Source organism: Pongo pygmaeus, chromosome 5 (assembly GCF_028885625.2).
Source record: "Pongo pygmaeus isolate AG05252 chromosome 5, NHGRI_mPonPyg2-v2.0_pri, whole genome shotgun sequence".
In the NCBI taxonomy this organism is placed as follows: domain Eukaryota; kingdom Metazoa; phylum Chordata; class Mammalia; order Primates; family Hominidae; genus Pongo; species Pongo pygmaeus.
In genome coordinates, this window is record NC_072378.2 from 13,570,073 (window position 1) to 13,593,465 (window position 23,393).

The 23,393-nt window shown below is 34.5% G+C and overlaps 1 protein-coding gene across 1 annotated transcript in view; it reads right to left on the minus strand.

Moving 5' to 3' along the window:
* RANBP9 (RAN binding protein 9) overlaps window positions 1–23,393 on the minus strand; it is a 92,010-nt gene that overhangs the window by 12,741 nt on the left and 55,876 nt on the right. Inside the window, exons 5-11 of the mRNA XM_054490103.2 lie at window positions 19,226–19,248; window positions 11,137–11,321; window positions 9,076–9,188; window positions 7,796–7,904; window positions 6,155–6,345; window positions 4,391–4,538; window positions 1,018–1,139 (exon numbers count right to left, since the gene is read on the minus strand). Coding sequence (XP_054346078.2) covers window positions 1,018–1,139; window positions 4,391–4,538; window positions 6,155–6,345; window positions 7,796–7,904; window positions 9,076–9,188; window positions 11,137–11,321; window positions 19,226–19,248 — 891 coding nt within the window. The remainder of the gene's footprint in view (window positions 1–1,017; window positions 1,140–4,390; window positions 4,539–6,154; window positions 6,346–7,795; window positions 7,905–9,075; window positions 9,189–11,136; window positions 11,322–19,225; window positions 19,249–23,393) is intronic.

Genomic DNA, 23,393 nt, shown 5'->3' on the forward strand with positions numbered 1-23,393 from the left:
GGTAATGATGATGATGATGATGGTTAATATTTCCCAAGCACTTTGTGCTATTAGCTTTTTGGATTATTCATTTACTTTCACAATAACTTATCAGGTCGTTATTATACCCATTTTACAGATGAAGAAACAGACACAGAGCAGTTAAGTAATTTTTCCAAGGTCACACAGCTAGTAAATGGCAGTTGCAGAAATCAAATCTATGTAATCTGGCTATAGAACTCCTTCTCTTTATCACTGTACTTAAATTACTCTTCAGAAACTGAGGTGGCTGATATTGAAGAGTAAAATAAAGCTGCATTTCTTTTTAAAAAACAATTTTAGTAATACCGCTCAATCTCAAAATAATAAGAAATCTAACATTGCCATGGAATTCCAACAAATAAATGAAAAAATGTATTCCAACAAATAAATTTTCACTCTCCATTTGATGGGATAGTTTGCTGATGGGACAGGCAATTTACTACGTAAGTTGTCTACAAAATAAAATTATGCATGCTAATGTGTCTTGGAGCCACATAATTTTGTTGTTGGTGGTGGGGTTTTTTTTGGTGAGGGAGGTCATACTTAAGCACCTACTATATACCAGGGATAGTACTATGCATAGTCACACAGGTTTACATTAAACCCATTTAAGAAATACTGATTAGAATTTGTAAAATCATCTACCCATTTGGCCTTACTGACTATACTGACATAAATATAAGAAGTTTTATCATCTCCAACCTAAAATAGCCTAGAGGCTCAACACCAGTAAGTCAGTACTGCTGCATTAGCGACAGCACTAAACCTGAGCCTAAGCAATTCAGCAAGAAACACTGCCTGTAGCTGAAAGGTAACTCTACTTTCTCTAGCAGCCCACTCAAACAAGAGTTTAAGTGCTATGCATTACTGTCAAGTCCTACAGCACATACATCTTTAAATCTGGTTTATGCTCATCAGCTGTGAATCAGTACAAGTAAAAACATAACCTTGTAGCCATCATTTTTTATTAAAAATGTAAGAAATATCACTGCAGACCCATTTCGGTGTCACAATCTTCCATTTCGTGGTCATGTTTAGAGCTACCATTTAGGAAACCATTGGATGAAGTTTCTCCAACTCCATTGGAGTAGTGATCTGTTTCCATGTCTACATCATTACTGAAAACGAAAAAACAAACCTAATTTTAGAAATATCATACTTGCAGCTTAGTTTAAATCACTACTGAACTACATAGCCTACAAATAAACTTCTTAAGGCAATAGAAATCTGCAAAAAAGGTATTTAGTTAAATCTTCAACGTATTCAAAGCCAAACATGTCGCTGACTTTTAACAAATTTGTACCCCTGGAGATAAGGGAGGAAAAAAAGTACATATGCTAAAATGTAGTGGTTTTATGACTTTACATCAATATGGAGAAATCATACTTCCGCACAATCCTATTACTTTTCAAACTCAGATCTGTACGTCTTCGTTAATCAACTGCTGCCCCACCAACTCCCTAGCCAGCCCTCTCCCCCTAACCCCAGCACTGATTTCCAGTATGTAAGGGGAAAACCTCACTCTCAAAACAAATACATCTCACTCCTGGAACCCACTTCACCTCGTTCCGGACCTCATACTCAATCCACTCCTAGATTGTTTTTAAATAGCATTCTGGCATTTGTCCTCCCTACTTAAAAATATACATTCTTTCAACGGTAACTGATAACTTAAAAAATGACTGAGCTTCATTCTCTCATCCCTTTTCACCACAGACACTGTTTCTCTCTCACAGGCTTTCTTATTGGCTAAAGTATTGCTGAATCTTAATTTTTAAACTGATGTCCTGGAGAGTTTCCAGTTTTCACTCATTCCACTCAATGAATATCTATCTGCCAATAACTATATTTGCACGTATTTAAGCTGTCAATGTATGTCCTTCAGAACCATCTGCACTCTTATAAGCAACAACTTAAATATCTAATCTTTAGGATTTAGCCTATGAAGGTCTAGGTAATAATTATACAATCTAGAAGTAAACACTCGATGAAATTTTAGGTAATGCTTACATAAAAACGACATTTCTCATTACAAAAGCAATATATATTCATTTGTAGAAAAAAAAATACAGATGAGCGAAAACCACTATGCATAATACCACCAGAGGTAACAAATTCTAACACCTTGGGGGTGTGGTGTGTGTGCATGCATACACTCCTGTTGTAAAATTGTTAAGGTAAAAAAAACACACAAGAGATCTAGGGAAAAGGGGGATATGGCCCTACGACTCCAGAGCAGACTTACTCAACCAGGAAAGCTTGTTTATAATCTTAACAAACTTCGAAAATTGATAAGAAAAACCAAACTTTAAAAATAAGAAAATCCTTACCATCAAAGCTTTCAGTGGCCTTTTAAAAAATACTAAACTTTTTTTTTTTTTTTTTTTTTGATAACTCAGTTTAGTATTTGAAAGGAACTCATTTATTTAACACACATTTAAGAGCCTCTGAGGTATGATCCCTGTTAGGTGCTAAGGATATTATGAAACAGCCTCTGCCTTCCTGTAGCAAACAACCTATAAAAAGCTAATTAGGTTATTATACTACAGAGTAATTATGATCAGTACTATGATGAAAGTTAATCACAAAACATGACACATTTGATGGGATGTAAATCAAGGAAAACATCCTGGAAGAACTGACATCTGAACTTGAATTATCTCTGCCTGGACAGAAGTTATACTGGAGGTGAGGGATGGCAGGAAGAAGAGCATTTCAGATGGTGGGCGGCATCAGGGAAAAAACACAAGTTTGCAAGTCAAATCCTGAAAAGCAGCCTCAGCTCTGCAACTTACTAGCTACTAATAATTGACCTTAAGAAAAAAAAAAAGTCATTTACTTTTCTGATATCCCGCTCTACATCTGTAAAATGGTTTAAATAGTTAATACTATCTTTGCCTACTTCACAGTAAGGAAAGCCATTACCAACTACAAAATAACTTATAGCTTAAGGCAGTTAAAAATTTTACTTTCTTTCCGTTTTATACTGCAGACAAAGGAGGATGTTGCGTCATCAGACCCTTCCGTTAAGCCTGCTTCCCTGAACTCAGGTAATAATAGATCTGTTTAGCAACTTCCTGCTGTGGGGATAGTATTCAAGAGAAAAACTCACAAATTGACTGCAATCTTACCCTCAAACATTGGCAGAAGCCTTGATCAATGATAAAGTACCAATGCATTTATTATAAAGCATGATGAAGTACTTAACTTTTTAAATTTCCATCTATTTTTAAACTATAATATTTTGATTTTACATTTTCCAATATATCATCTCTGCTGTGAAAGACAATTTTTCTGCTGTTCTCATACACTTTTGTGGTTCTCTATTATAACTTGTATCAATCACACACACTATTACTTCAGTAAATTTTTGTCATGTGTGACAGACAACCCGGAAATTGAGATTAATCTCCCAATTTTCAAATACAGATTTTTTTTTTACATACACTCCTTTCTGCAAAATCATATTTCCATTAAGATTCCATGCTAAAAGTTAGGCTCTCTCTCCTTTAATAAGAAAATGTTGCACTGATGACCATTTCCTGAAAATGCAATGTAACCAACTGGTTTGTTATAGAACAAACCAATATTAAATTGACCCAGTCCTGGATGATTTGGGCAGGGTGAATTCACAATAATTTGCTATTGCACAGTAGTATTTAATTCAAATAATTTCACTTCATGAACTTTTAGGTTTCATAAATATTAAACCTGAGTATGTCAAGGGTCATAGTACACTGACTGAGATATCATCTTTCAAACCTCTTCAAAGTCAGACACCCTACCTAGCAGAATGTTTGGTGCCCAACAAATCCTCAAAACCATCCTCACACCAATGTTTACTAAATGACTTAACCATCTGCTATATGCAAGCTACTTAAAGGCAGGCTTTCAAAAAAGATTATTTGTAAAGTTAGTTTTGAACTTGGAAAACATTCTACACATTTACACCAAAAAAACTCACACACAGAGAAAAAATTAGTTGTAAATTTATCTTATGTCACCGTTCAATATGCTACTGTGTCTTAACTACTGTGAAAACATAACAAATGGCATTTATGTGATCATTTGTATAGCTCTGTGGCTGGCAGGAAGACAATGCATGAAGCCCTGAATTTGTCCTTATAACTTTACTAGAGGGAAGAGGGTAGTAGAGAAGAGGAAGAAACTAAGGAAAGAGCTCATGTGCATAGTAGGAGACTAAAAAGCTTTGGGGAACTGACTCCCTACCCTTTTATTCTCTGGGGGCTTAGGAACTCCTAGAGCCCCTCTGTGGGTCACATAATTCAAGTTCTTTCAAAATTATTACAATGATTACACCTATAACTAGGTTGCATATATTAATGCAGAAGTCAGTGAAATTACTTACCTGGTGAAGTTATTAACTTGCTGTGATCTTGACATATTTATACTGTTCAGTTCTGGTACATTCAAATTGGATGACTGGTGTTTATTACTATGGCAATATGATTGATGTGCTTTATTTGATATTACACCATTACTACAACTTTCAAAACCTGAAGAAAAAGATACCACGTAGAAACAGAAACAAACACTAATTTATTAACACGGTTGTAAACAAGTCTCCATGTTGATTTTGTATTAAGACTTCTAGAACGTAGGAGAGTCAATGGATGATGTAAACAGGTAACTTCTTTGAAAGGATACTAAGAATACTTAATTGTGAGATCTTAATTATTACCTCATCTAACATTTATTGAAGGCTTAATTACACATCTCATTTAATCCTCAAAATCCCCCTAAAATGGCAATATTATGATCATCCTGATTTTATATATGAATACACTGAGGCTCAGAATTTATCCAAGCCTGAAGTGACTGTATGATATTCAAGAGGAGTAGTGGCTAAGAACAGACATGGGAATCACACTTGTTGTAAAGAGTGGTGATGTAAATAAACTGAGAGTAAGTAATGCAGAAAAGAGTATAAATTGAAATAAGAAAAAGCAATGGTGTTACTTCATGAAAGGAAAGGAGACACTATCTGACTTGTTTAAGAATGTTAAATGTACAAAGATAACATCTTGAGAAATGCAGAATTAAAGAGATGGGCAAACAGAAGACTGAGAAGCATCAGAAATAAATCTGTGGCTGGGCACGGTAGCTCACACCTGTAAGCCCAGCACTTTGGGACGCTGAGGCAGGAGCAGCGCTTGAGGCCAGGAGTTTGAGACCAGCATCAGAAACATTGCGAGACTCCAACTCTTTAAAAAGAAACAAAAACAAAAACAAAACCAAAAAAACCTGTAGAAGTGATGTCACAAAAGCCAACAAAGGAGAGAATTTTAATTAAGAGAAGGCCCAAAGTCACAGAGAGTTAGACTGGTGAGCCAAAAAATGGATGGGAGAAAATGAACTAGGCAGAGCTGACTTTTGCAAGAGGCTTGGTTGGGAAAGGTTGGGGGTAGGGGGAGGGGAGGGAGGCAGGGGCAGCCCAGCTAGATGTGGTAACCAGTGGCATAAGATATCACAGCCAGATCACCTTTAAATTTATATTTTATTAAAACACACAATTACCTTTTCACTATTAAAAATCAATAATTTAATTCCAGTGATTACTCATTTTGAATGCTGACTTTCATTTAGGAAGGTCTGCTAATAACCTACTTTCAGAAACAGCTGTTCTTCAAGTGACTTCCTGGTACTGAGAACATGTCAATCTGAACCTACAATTTTTCACCCAGAAAAATCTTAAGTATACACATTTGAAAACAGCTACAAAGGAAACATACAGATTTTCTGAGACAGATGGAGTGTCGCTCTGTCACCCAGGCTGGAGTGCAGTGACGTGATCTCAGCTCACTGCAACCTCTGCCTCCAGGGTTCAAGCAATTCTCCTGACTCAGCCTCCCGAGTAGCTGGGACTACAGGCACCTGCCACCATGCCCAGCTGATTTTTGTATTTTTAGTAGAGATGGGGTTATCACTATGTTGGCCAGGCTGGTCTCAAACTCCTGACCTCGTGATCCGCCCACCTTGGCCTCTCGAAGTGCTGGGATTACAAGTGTGAGCCACCACGCCCAGCTGGAAATATACAGATTTTCAAAAGGAAAAAGGTTTAAGATTATAAAGAGGAAAAAATCTAAAAATAATGTCATAAGTTAAATCTCACCTGAAAAATGTGCAGTGCTTCCTTTGCCTGATGCTAAATTGTGGATATTCATTCCATGGCTGGGGCTCATACTTGGACTACTAAAAGGTCGAGGACTAACAGGATAACTGTCTTGAGACTTTGGACTTCGGCCTCCCAAACATCGTACTTCACTATCTGTACCATTCACCATTTCTATAAACTGACGCACTCTAAAGGAGAAAAGAAAAATTTACTTAGACATAATCTTCAAATGGCCTTTTGTTTATTTAATAGCAACAGATTTCTAAAAATATTTTTAAAACTTTGATTTATCAGTAGGATTGGTCTTTAGATAGTAAGCTAAAAATACTAAATATGGTGTCCTATACTTTATTGCTTAGAATTTTAGAATTTCCACAAAAATGAGAGTATAATGTAACAGACACTATAATAATATTACCCTGTTTAATCAGGATTTACTAAATGGATATTTACCTATAAGAAGATATGAACCCCATTTTTTTGGCTACAAGTAATTTAATCAAAATAACATTTGCACTTGGTAGCAAATCAAATTGTGCCTAAGGACATGATTTTATGTATATATGATACATATAAAGCGTAGCCTTTCTCCCCACCTGTCCCATTCCCAACCTCTTAACCAAAATGGGCCTCATTTAAAATTCTTACTCTAAAGCAAAACAATTCTGTCATTTGACTTACAAAGGATACCTGTTGCTTAACAAGTTGAAATCTGAAGCTCAGTAACATCTCATTTTTGAAGTAACAAAGATTCATAAAACCAATTAAAATGTCAAATCAGGATGGCTATTATTAAAAAAAAATAGTTAAACACAGAATTACCATATGATCCAGAAAGTCCACTTCTGGGTATATAACCAAAAAAATCTAATGCAGGGACTCAGATATTTGTACACCTATGTTCGCAGCAGAATTATAACAGCCAAGAGGCAGAAGCAAACTAAGTGTCCATCAGTGGATGAATGGATAAACAAAATGCAGTATTATCCAAACAATGGAGTACAATTCAGCCTTTAAAAGGAAGAAAATTCTGATACATGCTACAATAAAGATGAACCTTAATGCTATTACACTAACTAAAATAAGCCAGTAATGAAGAATAAATACTCTGATTCTACTTATATGAGTAGTCAAATTCATAGAGGCAAAATGCAGAATGGTGGTTTCCAGGGGCTAGGGGGATGAATGGATGGTTAGTGTTTAATAGAGAGTTTCAGTTTGGGAAGATGGAGAAGTTCTGGAGTAGGATGGTGGTGATGGTTGCACAATGATGTGAATGTAAAAAATGGTAAATTTTATGTATATTTTACCACAATTTTTTAAAATGCCAGAGAGATGAAATGTAAGGTACTTTTGAGAAGGAAAAATAGATACCCATCTTCTAAATAAGATTTTCACATTTTTAAGCACATAAATAGAATCATAAAAGCAAATACATAGCAAAAGACACCTTCTGCTTATGGTCCTTAACACAAAAGTATTTTTCATAACATGTTACTTAAATGACATTACAAAATTGTATATATTTGAAAAAGGAAAAAAACTAAAATTACAAAAGCATGAAAATGTCTTTTATTACATAACATGAGAAATATTTATAATATATAACAAATATAGCATTTTATGATGCAAACTCACTTTAATGTGAAAAGGAGATTAGGATTTCTTTCAAGTAAACTTGGGTATAACTGTTGTGTTGTTTCAATGGCTTCTCCCATTCTTCCTGCTAATACCAATTTCTGAATTCCTATTCAGTAAAAGAAAGCAAACAATTAATTTTTACAAAAGTAGATAAAACATAAACTTAGTGGACCTCAGAAAAGAGTTAGTAAGAAATCTTTAAATAAATTATGATTAATTTCAATTTCTTTCTCTAACATCACAGTTTCCATTAGGCAATCCAGGAAACATTTCAGACATACTAGAAAATTAGAAAAACAAGTACTGTCACAAATTTTTTTTAAAAAATCACAAACATACAAGTAATATAGTTAAAATACCTATTAAGCAATATTGAAGTTTCAAACACTGAGATTAAAAAGACTGTTTAAAGGGATACTAAAATGCCTTATCAAACATAACCTTCTGAACAAAGGACTAAAAAATGCTAGCTTTTGAGTAAGATTCCAATTTAACAGACTCACTGAGAATTCACTTGATCTGATATTTGTTAAATTAGATGATGAGGATACAAAATGAGTAAGTGATCTCTGTTCAACAGAGCTTATTAAAATAGTAGAAAAGGACAGCACACAATTAACTACAACACAATGTAATCAGTGCTATTACAGCAATTTGACCTATGAAATAGTTGTTTTCATCCATTAATTTCACCCATCTATTTTGTTTTCATTATACTCTTGTCAAGTCATACCCACCCTGATGAACAAACAGCACCAATTTTAGGATGGCTAACTATAGACCAGTTATGCTGACTTGCCATTGTTATACAGAACCTGTTTTATCTCTGGCCACACAGGCCAGCACTAGGATCAAAATAATAAATACTTATGATCAATACTGTATTAGATAGCCATTTAAATTCAAAGATATTTACATTTCTTTCACATATTATCTCCTCCAACTAATCAGGACTACTTTATTATTATTTTTAAATCTTTTTATTAAATGTTCATTTCCTGAAAGCTTAAGAAAACATTTCTTTTAAGAAAAAAATGGTAAAGACATTCCTTCCAAAAATTTCTGTAAAATCTCTCTAGAATTAGAATTCTGACATAGTCCTATGTGAATTTTTAAACTGACCTTCAAAAATGTCAGTGAAAATAAAATTCAGAGGCATCCATTTTAAATTAATATATTTGAAATTTTTTAATTAAAAAAATAAAATTTCTAAAAATTAAAGTAACCAAATCTATAATCTGAAAACAAATGTTAGCCATGCACCACAGTGTCCTTACTTTGTCTATTCTTAATGGAAGCTAATTCTTCTAGAACGGTCTGGTCTGTAGATCTGGCAAAGGCCTCTGCTGTGGCACAGTACCCATGGTGGACTAAATAAGATGAAACCATTCTTAAAATAAAAAGAAGAAACATACATCTTTTAGTGAAGAGAATACATGCTTCATACTACAATTTATACAAACAAAATCTACTCTGGTGTTATAAAAACGAACCTATTTCCTTGAAACAAGGCGTTAAGAACCTCACCTTTAAAGTAAGCTTTTGAAAAACATCATTTTGTTCTATTCATGTACTATTTTCGAAAAGATAACTGCAAATGCTATGTTGAGACTACTCTCCCTAAAATAAATATTACTTGAGAATCAAGGACATTAAGTGACCTTTTCTTTGATTCTTGGACTCTCATTACCCCCAGGTCCCTTCCTATCTTATTATTCAGCCCTACTAACCATAATTTCTATTTTGACTTTATCATATGACTTATTCCAGTATTGCTGGCATTCTGTAAAATAACCAACTTTAAAATAAAAGATTAAATCTTAATGTTCCAGAGTTCAATCATCTTCTTTATACACCGGTTAAATGAAATGGGATCACAAAGTATGTACAGAATACTAAGGTGAATCCAGAGAGACAATCTTCCAGAACATGTCTGTAAGTGTACTACTAATTAAAAGAGGAATCAGCCTTCAAATCTAAATCTATTACTATGGTTTTACCCAAGAGATTTATCAAATATGATTTACATGTAAGTGACACATTTCCAAGACAATAATCTTTTAAAAAGGTACCAGGTAGTCAAAACATATACTTACATCTACCCACAAGATGTGGTTAGAAAAACTGGTGATGCAACAATATTCACCCAAATATCTGTTATCTCCAAACATTCAATTTTTAAACTTGCCTCCACCTGACACTACTAAGGGCCAGTTAGAAAATGGTGGGAAGCAGTGGTTCACCAGGAGGAGACTGAGGCGAAGAGCGGAGGGAGGAAAGGGGGAAAAATGTCTAAGAAACAGATCTGCACCTTATTTTACCCAATTGTTCAAATTAACTTAAGGGGGAGGGGACCTTTTCGAATGGACTTCTCAAGAGTTCATGGTGAACATCAAGTCAGTGAAGAAGTGGGTGGAAGGATCCTGGTTGTAAGGTTAAGATAAATGTTTTCTACTATCTTGCCATGATGCTCAGTGGTAGGCATTTTCAGAGCATTAAAACAGTGTGGCCCCAGAACAACCCATTCTAGCTTCAGTTCATGGTGACTATAGGACTCTGCATCAGGGTTGTCTATTCTCAACTGGGCTGGACAAAAACTAGTGTCCAGTCTCTGTAATACAGATGATAATAGCTCCAGGGACGAAGTGTGCTTTCAGAGTCATCATCATGTCTCCCAATCACTTCCTTTTCTAAAAAATACCCCCAACATTTTATTACAATTTTAAAGTTAAGAATATTCAAAGCAATTATAAGGACATTAAAGATGAAATGTGTTGGACCAACTGTATCTGAAAGTCTGCTATTTTCTTGACCTGGATTATAATAGTGAAGAGAACTTTTTAAATTTAATGGTATTTATTTAAATTTTAAGTCTATACTTAACTACTGCTGATAGTTCAGATATTAAGAGCTTGGACACAGCCAAGTTCATGTCCAAAAACCACAGATCCTGATTATAAAATCTAGATTATCTCTCAACTTTATCTTCTGCATTAACATTATTAAAAGTTAAACTGTATAACCTACAGAAATCATTAAATCCTATTACTAAGAATAGCAAATGAATTAACCTAGCCTAGGTGACCTAACATCATTTTATTTCCTTCATCAAATTAATTCAGACTGAAATACAATCCGTATGTGTGTCAAACAATTGTTTTTAATTTGTTTAAATAGTGGAGTAAATTACTTTTTGTTGAGAGATTAAAATCAATAATATAATAGATATGTCAGTATACAAATTAGTGGATTAAAAACCTTCCATGGATACCAACAGAATAAATGTCTTATAAAAAATATATTCTGAATAGCATCAATTCAAATTTCTTCGCTCTTACTTTTGTATCATGGTCTGCCATTCTCCTTCTCGATCTCCGATAGGAAATCGATCTATCTGTGCCTGGATTTTGGTTCTCCACTCCCGCATATAGTCTTCTATATCAAACACAAAAGGATGTTGCCCAAAATTGGCATCGACCACTTCTCCTGGTGTTTGAAGCCCCACAGTAGGATACAAATTTGGCTGTAAGATAACATATTTCATTAAACGTCTATACATTTTATGTTAGATTTAATAATTCTTTTAATGTTATATTTAAAAGAATAGAACTATAAATTTACTTCATATTTTAAAATCCCAATCAAAATATTAGAAGGCTAAAACAAATGATCTAAAATATATTATATGTTAGATGAAAAAATATCACTTCCTGCAATTTAATCATCAAGAAAAAACAAAGAGACCCAAGATCTCTATTTTATTTATTCAGGGACAACGTTGTATTATACCATGTGGCATTATGCTACTAATATATGTGGATGTAATTCTTGTTCTAAGATTATGTCATATAGTAGTTACAGAAATTCAAATATAAACACATAACTCAGGTTTATCCCAGAGTTTATATATGATACATTTCTATAAACTGCATGTTAAAGCTAGTTATCATAAAAGTATAATCTCAGCTAGTCTGGCATTTAATAGCTTAAATTTACTATTTTCATTCTGTACATCTGGGATGCCTAACTTTACAAAGGGAAGGGGATAAGACCTTAACTATAAGCAAAACACAGTGCCATGAAGAGTGGAGATTCTCTATACTTAAAAAAAAAAAAAAAACCTCAAATATACGTATTTCAAGGGAGGAAAAGAATGAATCTGAATATACCCAAACTCAGAAATGCATTCAGGTACACTCCATGGTTTCAAGGTTAATCAAGATGAAAAAGTGATAACTTCAAGTAAACAAAATAGAGGAGTCATTCTTTTGGCTATGTCACTAATTGGTTGTTACATCTAAAGGGAGAATGAGTTTCTGAGTGGCTACTAAATGCCAGGGTTTAATCATAATTCTGTGAGGCCACTATTATTATTTCTACTACAAAGACAGAGAAAATGAGGATTCAAGGTTAAATAACTTGCTCATGGTCGTTCTGCTAACAAATGGCAGAGATGGAATCAGAGATGGAATTGGAACACAAGTTTGTCTGATACCACATCCAAAACTGATTTTTCCTCTTGCAACTCCAAATCCTACCATATTTTCATTTTCTGTATTTATGTCTTATATCTTTCATAGTTATAACAAGTATTTTTCAGTACAAAACAAGGTAAAGATCAAGAGCAGATAATTTCTGTGTGAATATAAGATGTTAAATAGATTTCACAGTAAAATGCAAAGAGGGTGTGTTTAAAAACAACCGTTCAAAGCAGAACAAATCAGAAACAAAATGTTATGTCAAAATATCAAAAATATAAAGTACTACTGGATTATGGAAATAAATGGTTTTTAAAGCAAAGTATGCAAATGTACTGATTCTTAATAATCAACAGAGCTAACAAGTTTATAAACTTTTAAGCCAAAAACAGGTGAGATAGTATAGCCTTCCCATTTCACCAATGAGAAAACTGAGACCTAAAGACTTTATAGAAACAGGCCAGGCGCGGTGGCTCACGCCTGCAATCCCAGCACTTTGGGAGGCTGAGGCGGGTAGATCACCTCAGGTCAGGAGTACAAGACCAGCCTGACCAACATGGTGAAACCCCGCCTCTACTAAAAATACAAAATTAGCTGGGTGTGGCGGCGCATGCCTGTAATCCCAGCTACTCGGGAGGCTGAGGAGGGACAATTGCTTGAACCCGGGATGGGGAGGTTCTGGTGAGCCGAGATTGTGCCATTGCATTCCAGCCTGGGCAACAAGAGTGAAACTCTGTCTTAAAAACACAAAAACAGAAACAAAACAAAACAAAAAAACAGAAAAACCACTACAGAGTTATGAGATACTTTACCACGAAAGCATATAAGCCAAAAACAATTGAGTGAAAGATAATTCTGTTCATTAAGCAGTTTATAATGATGATATTCAGTATTGTCTAAATAAAGACACTTTTAAAATGATCTGCTCATCTAAATTTTCTTACAAATTCAGAAAAAATAATTCTATCAACACCATCAAAGACAATCAACATTCATGAATTCTCTGATAAAACTATTTCATAAAAATTTAATACTTCCCTATGACAAAACATGCCACAAATGGCAAAGACAAATGACTCTCTAGAAAAAAAAATCTGCCACACATATGGCAAAATGTGTTTTACAAATATAGAAAAAATTTAGGAGGACAAAGACTACCAATTCAAATTCTTAAAAATGGCAATGAATATGTAGGCCATTTGTAGAAAAAATAAAAATGACAACACATAAACAGAAACTTAATCACACTCAACTTTTTAGATGAACATTTTTAATGCGCACTTAAAAATAAAATCAATTAAAAGTTCAAGATTTAAAAACTTTTGCACATCAGATTAAGACCTGAAAGGCTGAGAATACCCAATGTTGATAAGGGCTGGGGAAATAATCCTCTCATCTACTGTACACAGAAATGTAAACTGACATAATCTTTTAATAAAGAAATCTGGAAAAATCTATTAAAATTGACCAAGTAATTTCACTTGGAAGAGTGTATTCCTACAAAAATAAGTATGTGCAAAGATATGTCTTGTAGCATTATTTGTAACGCAAACAAAATTTTAAAATATTCACAGATACGTGATATTATACCACATTCATCAAATCTCAAAATCTAATAGTAACAAACGTCACTATTTTGTGTCTAGGAAAACATAATGCAAATTAAACTCTGACCAGTCATTGATTCTACAGTGCATTCTCATTTCAGAAATACTAAAATATGAAAAAAATGTACATTTTATAATTGATCATTTGTGGTAGTAAGTTAATACAATAAGATGACATAAAGCAGGCAAAAAGAACAGAACGAAAAATGTATATATGGACACAGAAAGATGTATTGTATATGGTATGACCCTATCTTTCATATAAACATTTAAAAAATGAACATACTGACTTATATGTGTTTAGAAAGAAGTCTAAAAGGATATATATTCAAGTTCAAACAACATTATAGCCAAAGAGACTGGGATTATGAAGAACTTCTCTTTTGTACATTTCTGTATATATAAACATTTCTCATTTAAGTATTTAATACTATACTTCTGTAATCTGATATAGATTAAAAAAACTTTTAGTAATATTAAGTCAGTTTTGGCTCACTGAAAAGTAAGTATAATTGTTATACCACTTACTCAACCTTAAAACTGGAGAATTGGGAGGATTAAGGACATAGTCCTTAACTTGCTATATTACAGATTTTAAAAAACGACGGCCTTCAGTGTTTTTTAGTATGTTCACAGAACTGTGCAACTACTGTGATTTAATTGTATAACAATTCCATCACCCCAGAGAGAAACCCAGTACCCATCAGCAGCCACTTCCCATTTCCCCGTTCCCCCTGGCAACCACTAATCTACTTTCTAACTCTATGGATTTGCCCATTCTGGACATTTTGCATAAATGGAACAACAAAATATGTGATCTTTTACGACTGGTTTTTTTTTTTTTTTGAGACAGAGTCTCACTCTGTCGCCCAGGCTGAAGTGCAGTGGCACGATCTCGGCTCACTGCAACCTCTGCCTCCTGAGTTCAAGCGATTCTCCTGCCTCAGCCTCCCGAGTATGGGATTACAGCCACATGCCACCACGCCTGGCTAATTTTTGTATTTTTAGTAGAGATGGGGTTTCACCATGTTGGCCAGGATGGTCTTGATCTCTTGATCTCGTGATCCACCCACCTCGGCCTCCCAAAGTGCTAGAGTTACAGGCATGAGCCACCGCGCCCAGATGACTGGCTTCTTTTATTTAGCATGTTTTCAAGGTTCATCCATGGAGCAGGTGCATTGTCACTGTAGATTTATATGTAATAATGTCTTCTAGAAAAATACTCCCGCCCATGTAGAATAGTACATAGACAGAATAGGTTCTTTATGAAAAGAATAGGAAAACATTTCTATTAACTTGCAAAACATACTTTCAATCTAGAAATTGCTTAAAAGCTAAATGTACACAATATAAATTTATATTCTCAATAGCACAGCTTTGGTCTACATTAGATCTTTTAATAAAAATGACTATACAAATAATGTATCCACAAAAAGTAGATTTCAAGTCAGTGCCCAGAATTCGAAAACAGCATCATTTAAAATGAGAACAGCTACTATAACAAAAGCCTTTAAAAAGCAACAGCCTTCAATGTTTTTTAGTATGTTCACAGAACTGTGCAACTATCATAATTTAATTGTATAATTAAATCCCAAACTGAATTAGTTATACTTAATGTCATTTCTCAAACTGGTGAGGTAAGCTGAGGAAAAAAGACTATTTTGAAAAAAATCTAAGGTTTTCAAAGCTGTATAAACACTTATGTTCCATAACAGGTGCAGAACAATCTAGGTAAACTGGTTTTTCTGCAAATATACTTTCTCTCAGGATTCAATGGTATGCGTAGCTTGTGAGAGATCACAGGTATAGAAGATATAAACACTTCCTTGATGCTTCCTTTAAAAGAAAGAATTGATATGAAGCCTATGGAAGTCCCAGAAGATTTACAGTATTAAAAATGAAAAATACTATACTAAAAGGAAACCTAGAAACCACCACTGTACCCATTGTTACAATGAAGTTGCACATGATCATTGGCTACCTGAGGGAAAAAACATAACTGGTGATTCAAAAGTGGGAGAGAAAATAATCAACATGTCTACAACCAACCAAGCTTTTTCCAAATGATCACCTCTATCTATGAACAAGAAAATGAAAGCTAACAACAACAAAAGCTCATGCTGACTAGTTGGTTTTACATGCTTAGTGCCACAACAGAAAAAAAAAAAAAAAAAAGTCACTGAACCCTTTAACCAACTCCAGATGAAACTTACAGCATTCTCACCAGTCTCTTAACTGTTAAAGACCAAATCAACCCACTAACCAGAATCTGCACCTACACACTCTGCCTGTCCCCACAATGCTCTTCTCAAAAGCCCATCCCCTCAATTACACATCTGTCTACCTCTTTCTATGCTACCCCGACATTTTCATCAGCATGCTCAATCTCCTAACTTAATTTTTTCTTCTACTGCCCCCACTTCCACCACTGGCTACTACTCCATTTCTTTACTCCTCACCATGGCCAAAGTCCTCCAGAGTTATCCACTGCCTATAACTCACCTGTTCCTAAAATCCATTCCAATCAGGATGTCTCCATCCCACGGCTGAAACTTTCTTGTCCAGGTCACCAATGACCTCTACTCTGCTAAGTACAATCGTCAATTCTCAGACCTTATGTAATTTTCAGATCCAATCCATTAGCCATTCTCTTGGTTTTCAGTTGGATTTTGAAAAGAATATTTTTTGTTCCTATTACTTTCGGATTTTTAAAAGTTTAACTCTTTAATCCATCTAGAACTTACTTTACACTTTGTCCTAACAATATGTACTCTTTAAAAAATAATACTAATAAAGACTCATTCCATCACTATTTACTAAATAATGCGGCAGGGTTTTTTTTTTTTTTTTGGTTATTTGTTTTTTTGTTTTTTGGTAGAGGTGAGATCTCATTATATTGCCCAAAGTGGTGTTGAACTCCTGGCCTCAAGCAGTCCTCCCACCTCAGACACCCAGAGCCAAATAATGCTTCTTGAAGAGTACTTTTGATCGGTAGGGTTCAAATATTCCTTGGCTTAAAATTATTTTCTATTATAATTTTGATTTCTGTTTTTTCCTAGGATTTTATTAAGGGATATAAATAGTCTATAGATTTGGTATCTATTCTCTACCTCTGAATCTTCCATCATCTCTCTCAAAACATCTCTGAAAATTGGAATGCATTTTATAATTGATGACACCTTACTATGGTCAGGCAGCTGTCATGACACAGCTGTCAATGCCTGCACAGGATCGATTTGTTAAAGAATGAGCTCACTGAAAAACTCTTGGGACTGAGTTGCTTTTCCTGATGAAATTTTTATTTTCGTGATATCGGTTAACATCATGAAAGTGACAGTATCAAATGTGCACGATGTAATCAGCAGCTTGGAGATTAATCCCAGAGACATAATAGAGTAATCTTAAAAAATGTTCTTGATGACAGAGAAGGTAGTATCACATAGAAAATCATGGGCATCAGCCTGGGCAACCTGGCAAAACCCCATCTCTACCAAAAATACAAAAAATCAGTCGGGCATGCTGGTGTGCACCTGTGGTCCCAGCTACTTGGGAGTCTGAGGTAGGAGGATCCCTTGAGCCTGGGAAGCAGAGGTTGCAGTGAGCCAAGATCACACCACTGCACTCCAACCTGGGTGACAGAGTGAAAGCAAAGAAAATCATGGTATCCAATCTTAAAAAAACTGATTTAAAAGGTTAGACTCTGAACATGAAATTTTAGGAATACCTTAATCAATTTATATTGCTTATCTCATCCTTTTTAGGTGTGCAACACCTAAAAAGAGACATATTAAAAATCTAAGTTTAAATAACCCTAAGAGATCATTCAGTGAGTATAAAATATAAATGCTAAGTGACAAGGGAGGCATTATGTCACAGCTTGTTAGTTTTCTTCCCCCTTGGTGTCACAGATGATGCAGATTACAATTGAGAGTGCCTTGGGTTTGGCAAATAAGATACGTGGAATCAAACCTCTACTGGAGAGAGCTACCGTAACCCCTTGCTTGAATTTCTGCAATAGTCTTCTCACAGGTCCCCTTGCTTCTACCCTTACTCCCATATAGTTTTTTTTGTTTTTTGTTTTGTTTTGTTTTGTTTTTGAGATAGAGGCTTGCTCTGTCACCCAGGCTGGAGTGCAGTGGCACAATCTTGGCTCACTGCAAGCTCTGCCTCCTGGGTTCACACCATTCTCCTGCCTCAGCCTCCTGAGTAGCTGGGACTACAGGCGCCCACCACCATGCCCAGCTAATTTTCTGTATTGTTTTTTTTAGTAGAGACGGGGGTTCACCGTGTTGGCCAAGATGGTCTCGATCTCCTGACCTCGTGATCCGCCCACCTCGGCCTCCCAAAGTGCTGGGATTACAGGTGTGAGCCACCATGCACGGCCTAGTCTATTTTTCAACTAAGCAATCACAGTGATCTCATAAAAACTGAAGTCCTATCATGACAAATAAAAGTCCGCAATGTCTTTGTATTTCACTCAGAGTAAATTTCCAAGCCCTCCCAATGGCTTGCCCAGGTCTAGATGATCTATTAACAGCTTACCCCCAACCCCATCATTATCTCTGATGATCTGCTACTACATATGCTCTGCCCTCCTCACTCCTCTCTACCACACTTCACACTCTTCTTCAAACAAGCCATGTGTGCTCCTGCCTGAGCACCTTTTCCAACTTCCCTCTGCCTGGAAAACTCTTGCTCTACATATCCACTTGGCAGACTCCTTCACTCCTCCAAAAGCCTCAGCTCAAGTCTCACCTTGAGCAAAGGAGAGCAACTTGTACAACCTTGTGTCCTACCATTGGTATTCCCATTCTCTGTTTTTTCCCTTTCTTTCCAAAGTATACTTAACACCTTAAAATATGTTCTACTTTACTTGTTTTTCATGTACTGCTTATTCTCTAACTTTCACAGCTTGAATACTATAAAGTCCAAGAGGGCAGAGACCTTTACTACCTGTTGAATAATATATTCCAAGCACTTTGCCTGCCACATAGTAGGCCTCTATATAGCTTGGATGAATAAACGATTAGAACTGCTATACAGCCTTCTGCTGAAAAGCCCAAGGAAATACATTTCAAATGAATGAATGGTGACATTTAAAAAGACACTTGAGAATCAATTCTGATTTATTTTCCTTTATACAATGAATCCAGTGCAAGTTGGAGCTTAATTTCTGAGGGTCTACACCCAAGGTGGTTAGAGAAAAGATCTCTTCTTTGCATGTCATATAAACCTAATAAATATCAATAAGATTGTATTTTAAACTTTCTAAATATGCCCAGTATCAGTTTCTTTATACTTCCTTTAATTAAAAATGGAAAATTGCTTTTAAAAAGTCTTACCGGTAGGTCAGTGAAAGCAATACCTAAAAAGAAAAAAAAAGTGGCATTAGAAGCTGTTTTTCAAAGCAGACTATACTGACAAGCTGAATTTCTAACTAAAAGCAGGAAACAAATGGCAAAAGAAAAAACATTAAAGCCTAAATAAAAAATAATAAGACTAATTTTGTATCAATAATACTAACATATGTCTGAGTGAACGAACGCTGTCCCTTTTCAAGATAATCAGCCTTGCTAGTCATACACAAATTTTATTTCTGAGATGCTGCCATTGTCTCCAGGATTTTTGAAATACTTTTAGATATATCTTCAAAGCTACATTAGAAAACACATTAAGAAAGTTGGTTGCAAAATAGTCACTTTATTTTTTACCCCCAAGTTGCAATTTGTAGCCTCACTGTTTAATAATCATCATCTAGATTTAGCTTTTAAATAATTTTAGGTGGAAAGAAAAGAGCTTTTCTGTTATAAAAGGCAAACAAGGGAAAATACAGTATATTTTTGCTTCTTTAAAAAATGTTTCTTATGAAAGTAAATTATTTATGATTTACTCGGGGGAAAAATCAATTCCTCCTTCAAAGGATGAACAAATTTGCACAGTTCAGAATTTCTCTTGAATACCTTTTGACAGTAATTACAACAGTCATGTTCTAGATACAACTTGAGCAATGGCAATATCATTGGAATAAGTCTACTGTCAACCCAACGTGACAATTTAACGACCTCCTTTCAAATATTCAAATATACTACTTAGCTGAAAATAATAAAGTATTTCTGTAGATATATTTTTAAAGATTTAGCTCTAGAATAATGGGAGAGCAGTATTGGTGAGTCAGTCAGCTGATCTCAATTCTTCCAGTCTAAAACAAACATTAAAACCAAGCCAGCATCACTGCTTCTACAGTCTTGATCACTATCTTAAAACTGAGGGAATTTCCATTAAATTGTTTTTAAGGTCTCTTCCTACTTGACATTTTATTCCTCTATGACTGTGCTGTAATAACAGAAAACATCTAACTCTATTTATTAATAAAGTTAAAAGACAAACTGAAAATAAATTTTACACTTTTAAAATAATGTGTAAAAATAATGCTTTTGTAGTTAGTAAAGCCCTGTTTTTATGATTTTTAAAAACTAGTAAATTCATGGTGGCTTCTTAAAAGGAAAGCAAAGTTAGGGTTCCTGTTTTCCCCATGTAAAACACTATCATTACATTTAACTTCATTAATAACACAGAAAAGCAAGTACTATCAGCCCAAATAAAAAATTTCCCCAAAAATTTCACAAAAGTAAAAAGAATACAGAAAGCAAGAGAATATTTTAATATACTATAAACTATACATATTTCTAATATTTTTCATAAAATAATCATTTTCTCAAAGCTGTCTAGTTATAATGAAGACTGTATATTCTATCTTTAGCAAAAATCCTTTGTGTCTGTAATTACTGAAACCTTCACTTTACCAAAAACTCTAACGAAAAATTCAAAATTAATTCCAAAGGTTAACATTTTTTAACACAGCCAAATATAGTTACCACAACATGTTTTTGCTCAATCAGACCACGAAAAGATGCCAGTTTAACAAGATGGCATAACTATTTGAATTTTACACAGAAAGCAATTTTCTATATTCATAATTTCCTGATTTGTCTGGCTTTTTGAAAAGTGATCTTCAATTGGTGAACGATATTCAATAAAACAAAGTAAAAAATTATCAAATTACATTAACCTATATACTGCAATGTTTCTCTTATTTTCTCAAATAAAACCTTTCTATTTTTCTTTATATAGTAAACAAATATATATTCTGAAAATTTTCCATGAGACAGAAACTAAAGATGTATCAGGTTTTCGGTACAGATGATCCATTTAGGAAGTATAAGGGAATAGTAACTAAATATTTAATAGTATTTTATCTTAGAAGATGCCAGAATCTAGACCAGAGGTAGGCAAAGCTTTCCTATGAAAGACTACTAATATATTCTGCTTTCCAGGCCATATGGTCTTTATCACAAATTTCCAACTCTGCCACTGTAACAGGAAAGCAACCATAACAATATGTAAGTAGGTGTGGCTGGTTGCTAATGAAATTTTATTTTAAAATAAACAGGAGGCTAACTTGGCCATAGCTTGTAGACTCCTGTTCTAGAGAAGTAATTTCTGCTCATCAATGGTTTACCAGTGGATCCCAGGAACCTAGCTCAGGGGCTGACAAACAATGATACTAAATAACATTTAATGGTTATTCACTAGATGCCAGAACTGTGCACATACTATTGCAGTTTACTCTAACCACCTTAGTGAGATAGGTATTACAGTGATCCTACTTGACAAACTGAGAAAACTGAGGCACAGAAATGTTAAGTAATTTACATATGGTTACCTGGCATAAGCCGGGAGTCAATCCCAGGTAAGTCTGACTAAAGAACTCTTATTAACCACTGTTATACCATCTCTCTACGTGCTTAATACTTATTAAATTTAAGAATGAATAATGCCAAACATTCAGGTTTACTTAAAATTAAAATGTGGGCTGGGCACAGTGGCTCACGCCTGTAATGCCAGCACTTTGGAAGGCTGAGGCGGGTGTATCACTTGAGGTCAGAAGTTCAAGATCAGCCTAGACAACATGGTGAAACCCTATCTCTACTAAAAATACAAAAACTAGCTGGGGGCGATGGCACGCCTATAATCCCAGCTATTCAAGAGGCTGGGGAAGGAGAATCGCTTGAAACTAGGAGGCAGAGGTTCTGAGCTGAGATCGCATCACTGTACTCCTGCCTTGGCGACAGGAGGACACTCCGTCTCAAAAATTAAATAAATAAATAAACAAAAAATAAAAATTTATAATGTGACTCCATTATTAGGTGCACCTTTTTAAAGACACATCTTACATTTTAAAAATAGCTTTCTTAGCCAAGAGAAAAATTTAATTTAAATATTTGTGAAAATAGGGAAAAAATAAAATCATTATCACCTGTGATTGTCTTATCTCCCAAAATGAAATTTCTTCTCTGGAAAGTTTAAAAAGTTTATGTTAAAGAGATTGTGGTTTTTTAAAAATGTATTTTTTGGTTTTTGAGCCAAAGATCAAACCTAAAAGCAGATTTCTCCAGATTCAAAACTTCCAACATCTTAAGCAGTCAAGCCAACTAAGATTATATGATCAGTCAGAATAGTAACAACGAATAAATTCAAGAGGCCTGTATTGTTCTTAGAAACCAGGTGGCCACAACAATGAAACCACACACAAATATACATAATTTGCATGGGGTCCTTAACATCATTGTACTAGTGAGAAAAGGATCTCTTGTGGACTTGAGAAAAACTTTTAAGTCAGATAATACAGAAGGACTTCAGAATTAAAAATCAGTAATCAGAAATAGAAATGCTAAGCTGAATATGAAAAAAGTTAACTTTATTGAAACACTTTTAAAAGCGTATTGCCAATGCAGCCAGAAATTCAGAATTTTCTTTTATACTATGAAATAACAGAAAAAACAGCTTTTGTGTTAAAGAACATCTATTATATGTCTAAGCATACTACTTTAAGTCTGATTTCTAAATACTATTTATAAGCAGTTTCTGCCTTCTAGGGTTACTTAGTTTATGTTTCCTTTAATTTTACCTCATTAAAAATAATTTGCTTTGAGTCAAAGATTTTTCCAGCAGTAAAAGGTGAAATCTTTTTTTATAAAACAAAAAGCAGTGTTACTATCCTTTATATTTTCTATAGTTAAAAAAAAAAACTGCTAAAAAAAAGGAACATAATGACCACATATAACTTTAAATTTGAAGTGCTATGAGTACATGAATATTCCACTGAAAATCTTAACTTACTATTAGTCTTACAATGTATGGGTTTCAAGTTTTCCATAACCTATTTTATTTGCAGAAGTTTTTTTATTCTCAGTTTTGTCACTGTTTGCTTGTTTAATTCTGCTTCCTTCCATAGAACAAACTTGTAGTTACCAACTTAGCCATCTTTGTTAGCAGATCTGACCTTTGAGTGCGTTGATGCCCTTCATATGCTTGTGGCATCAAGCTTTCCCTTCCTTTGTTACTATTCCCCACACTATCCTAACAACTGACTGCCCCTTTTTCTTAGCACCTGTTACCCAGAGAATGAGATTATACTATGTAGCGTTTTATTTAAAGCAGAAATCTCTT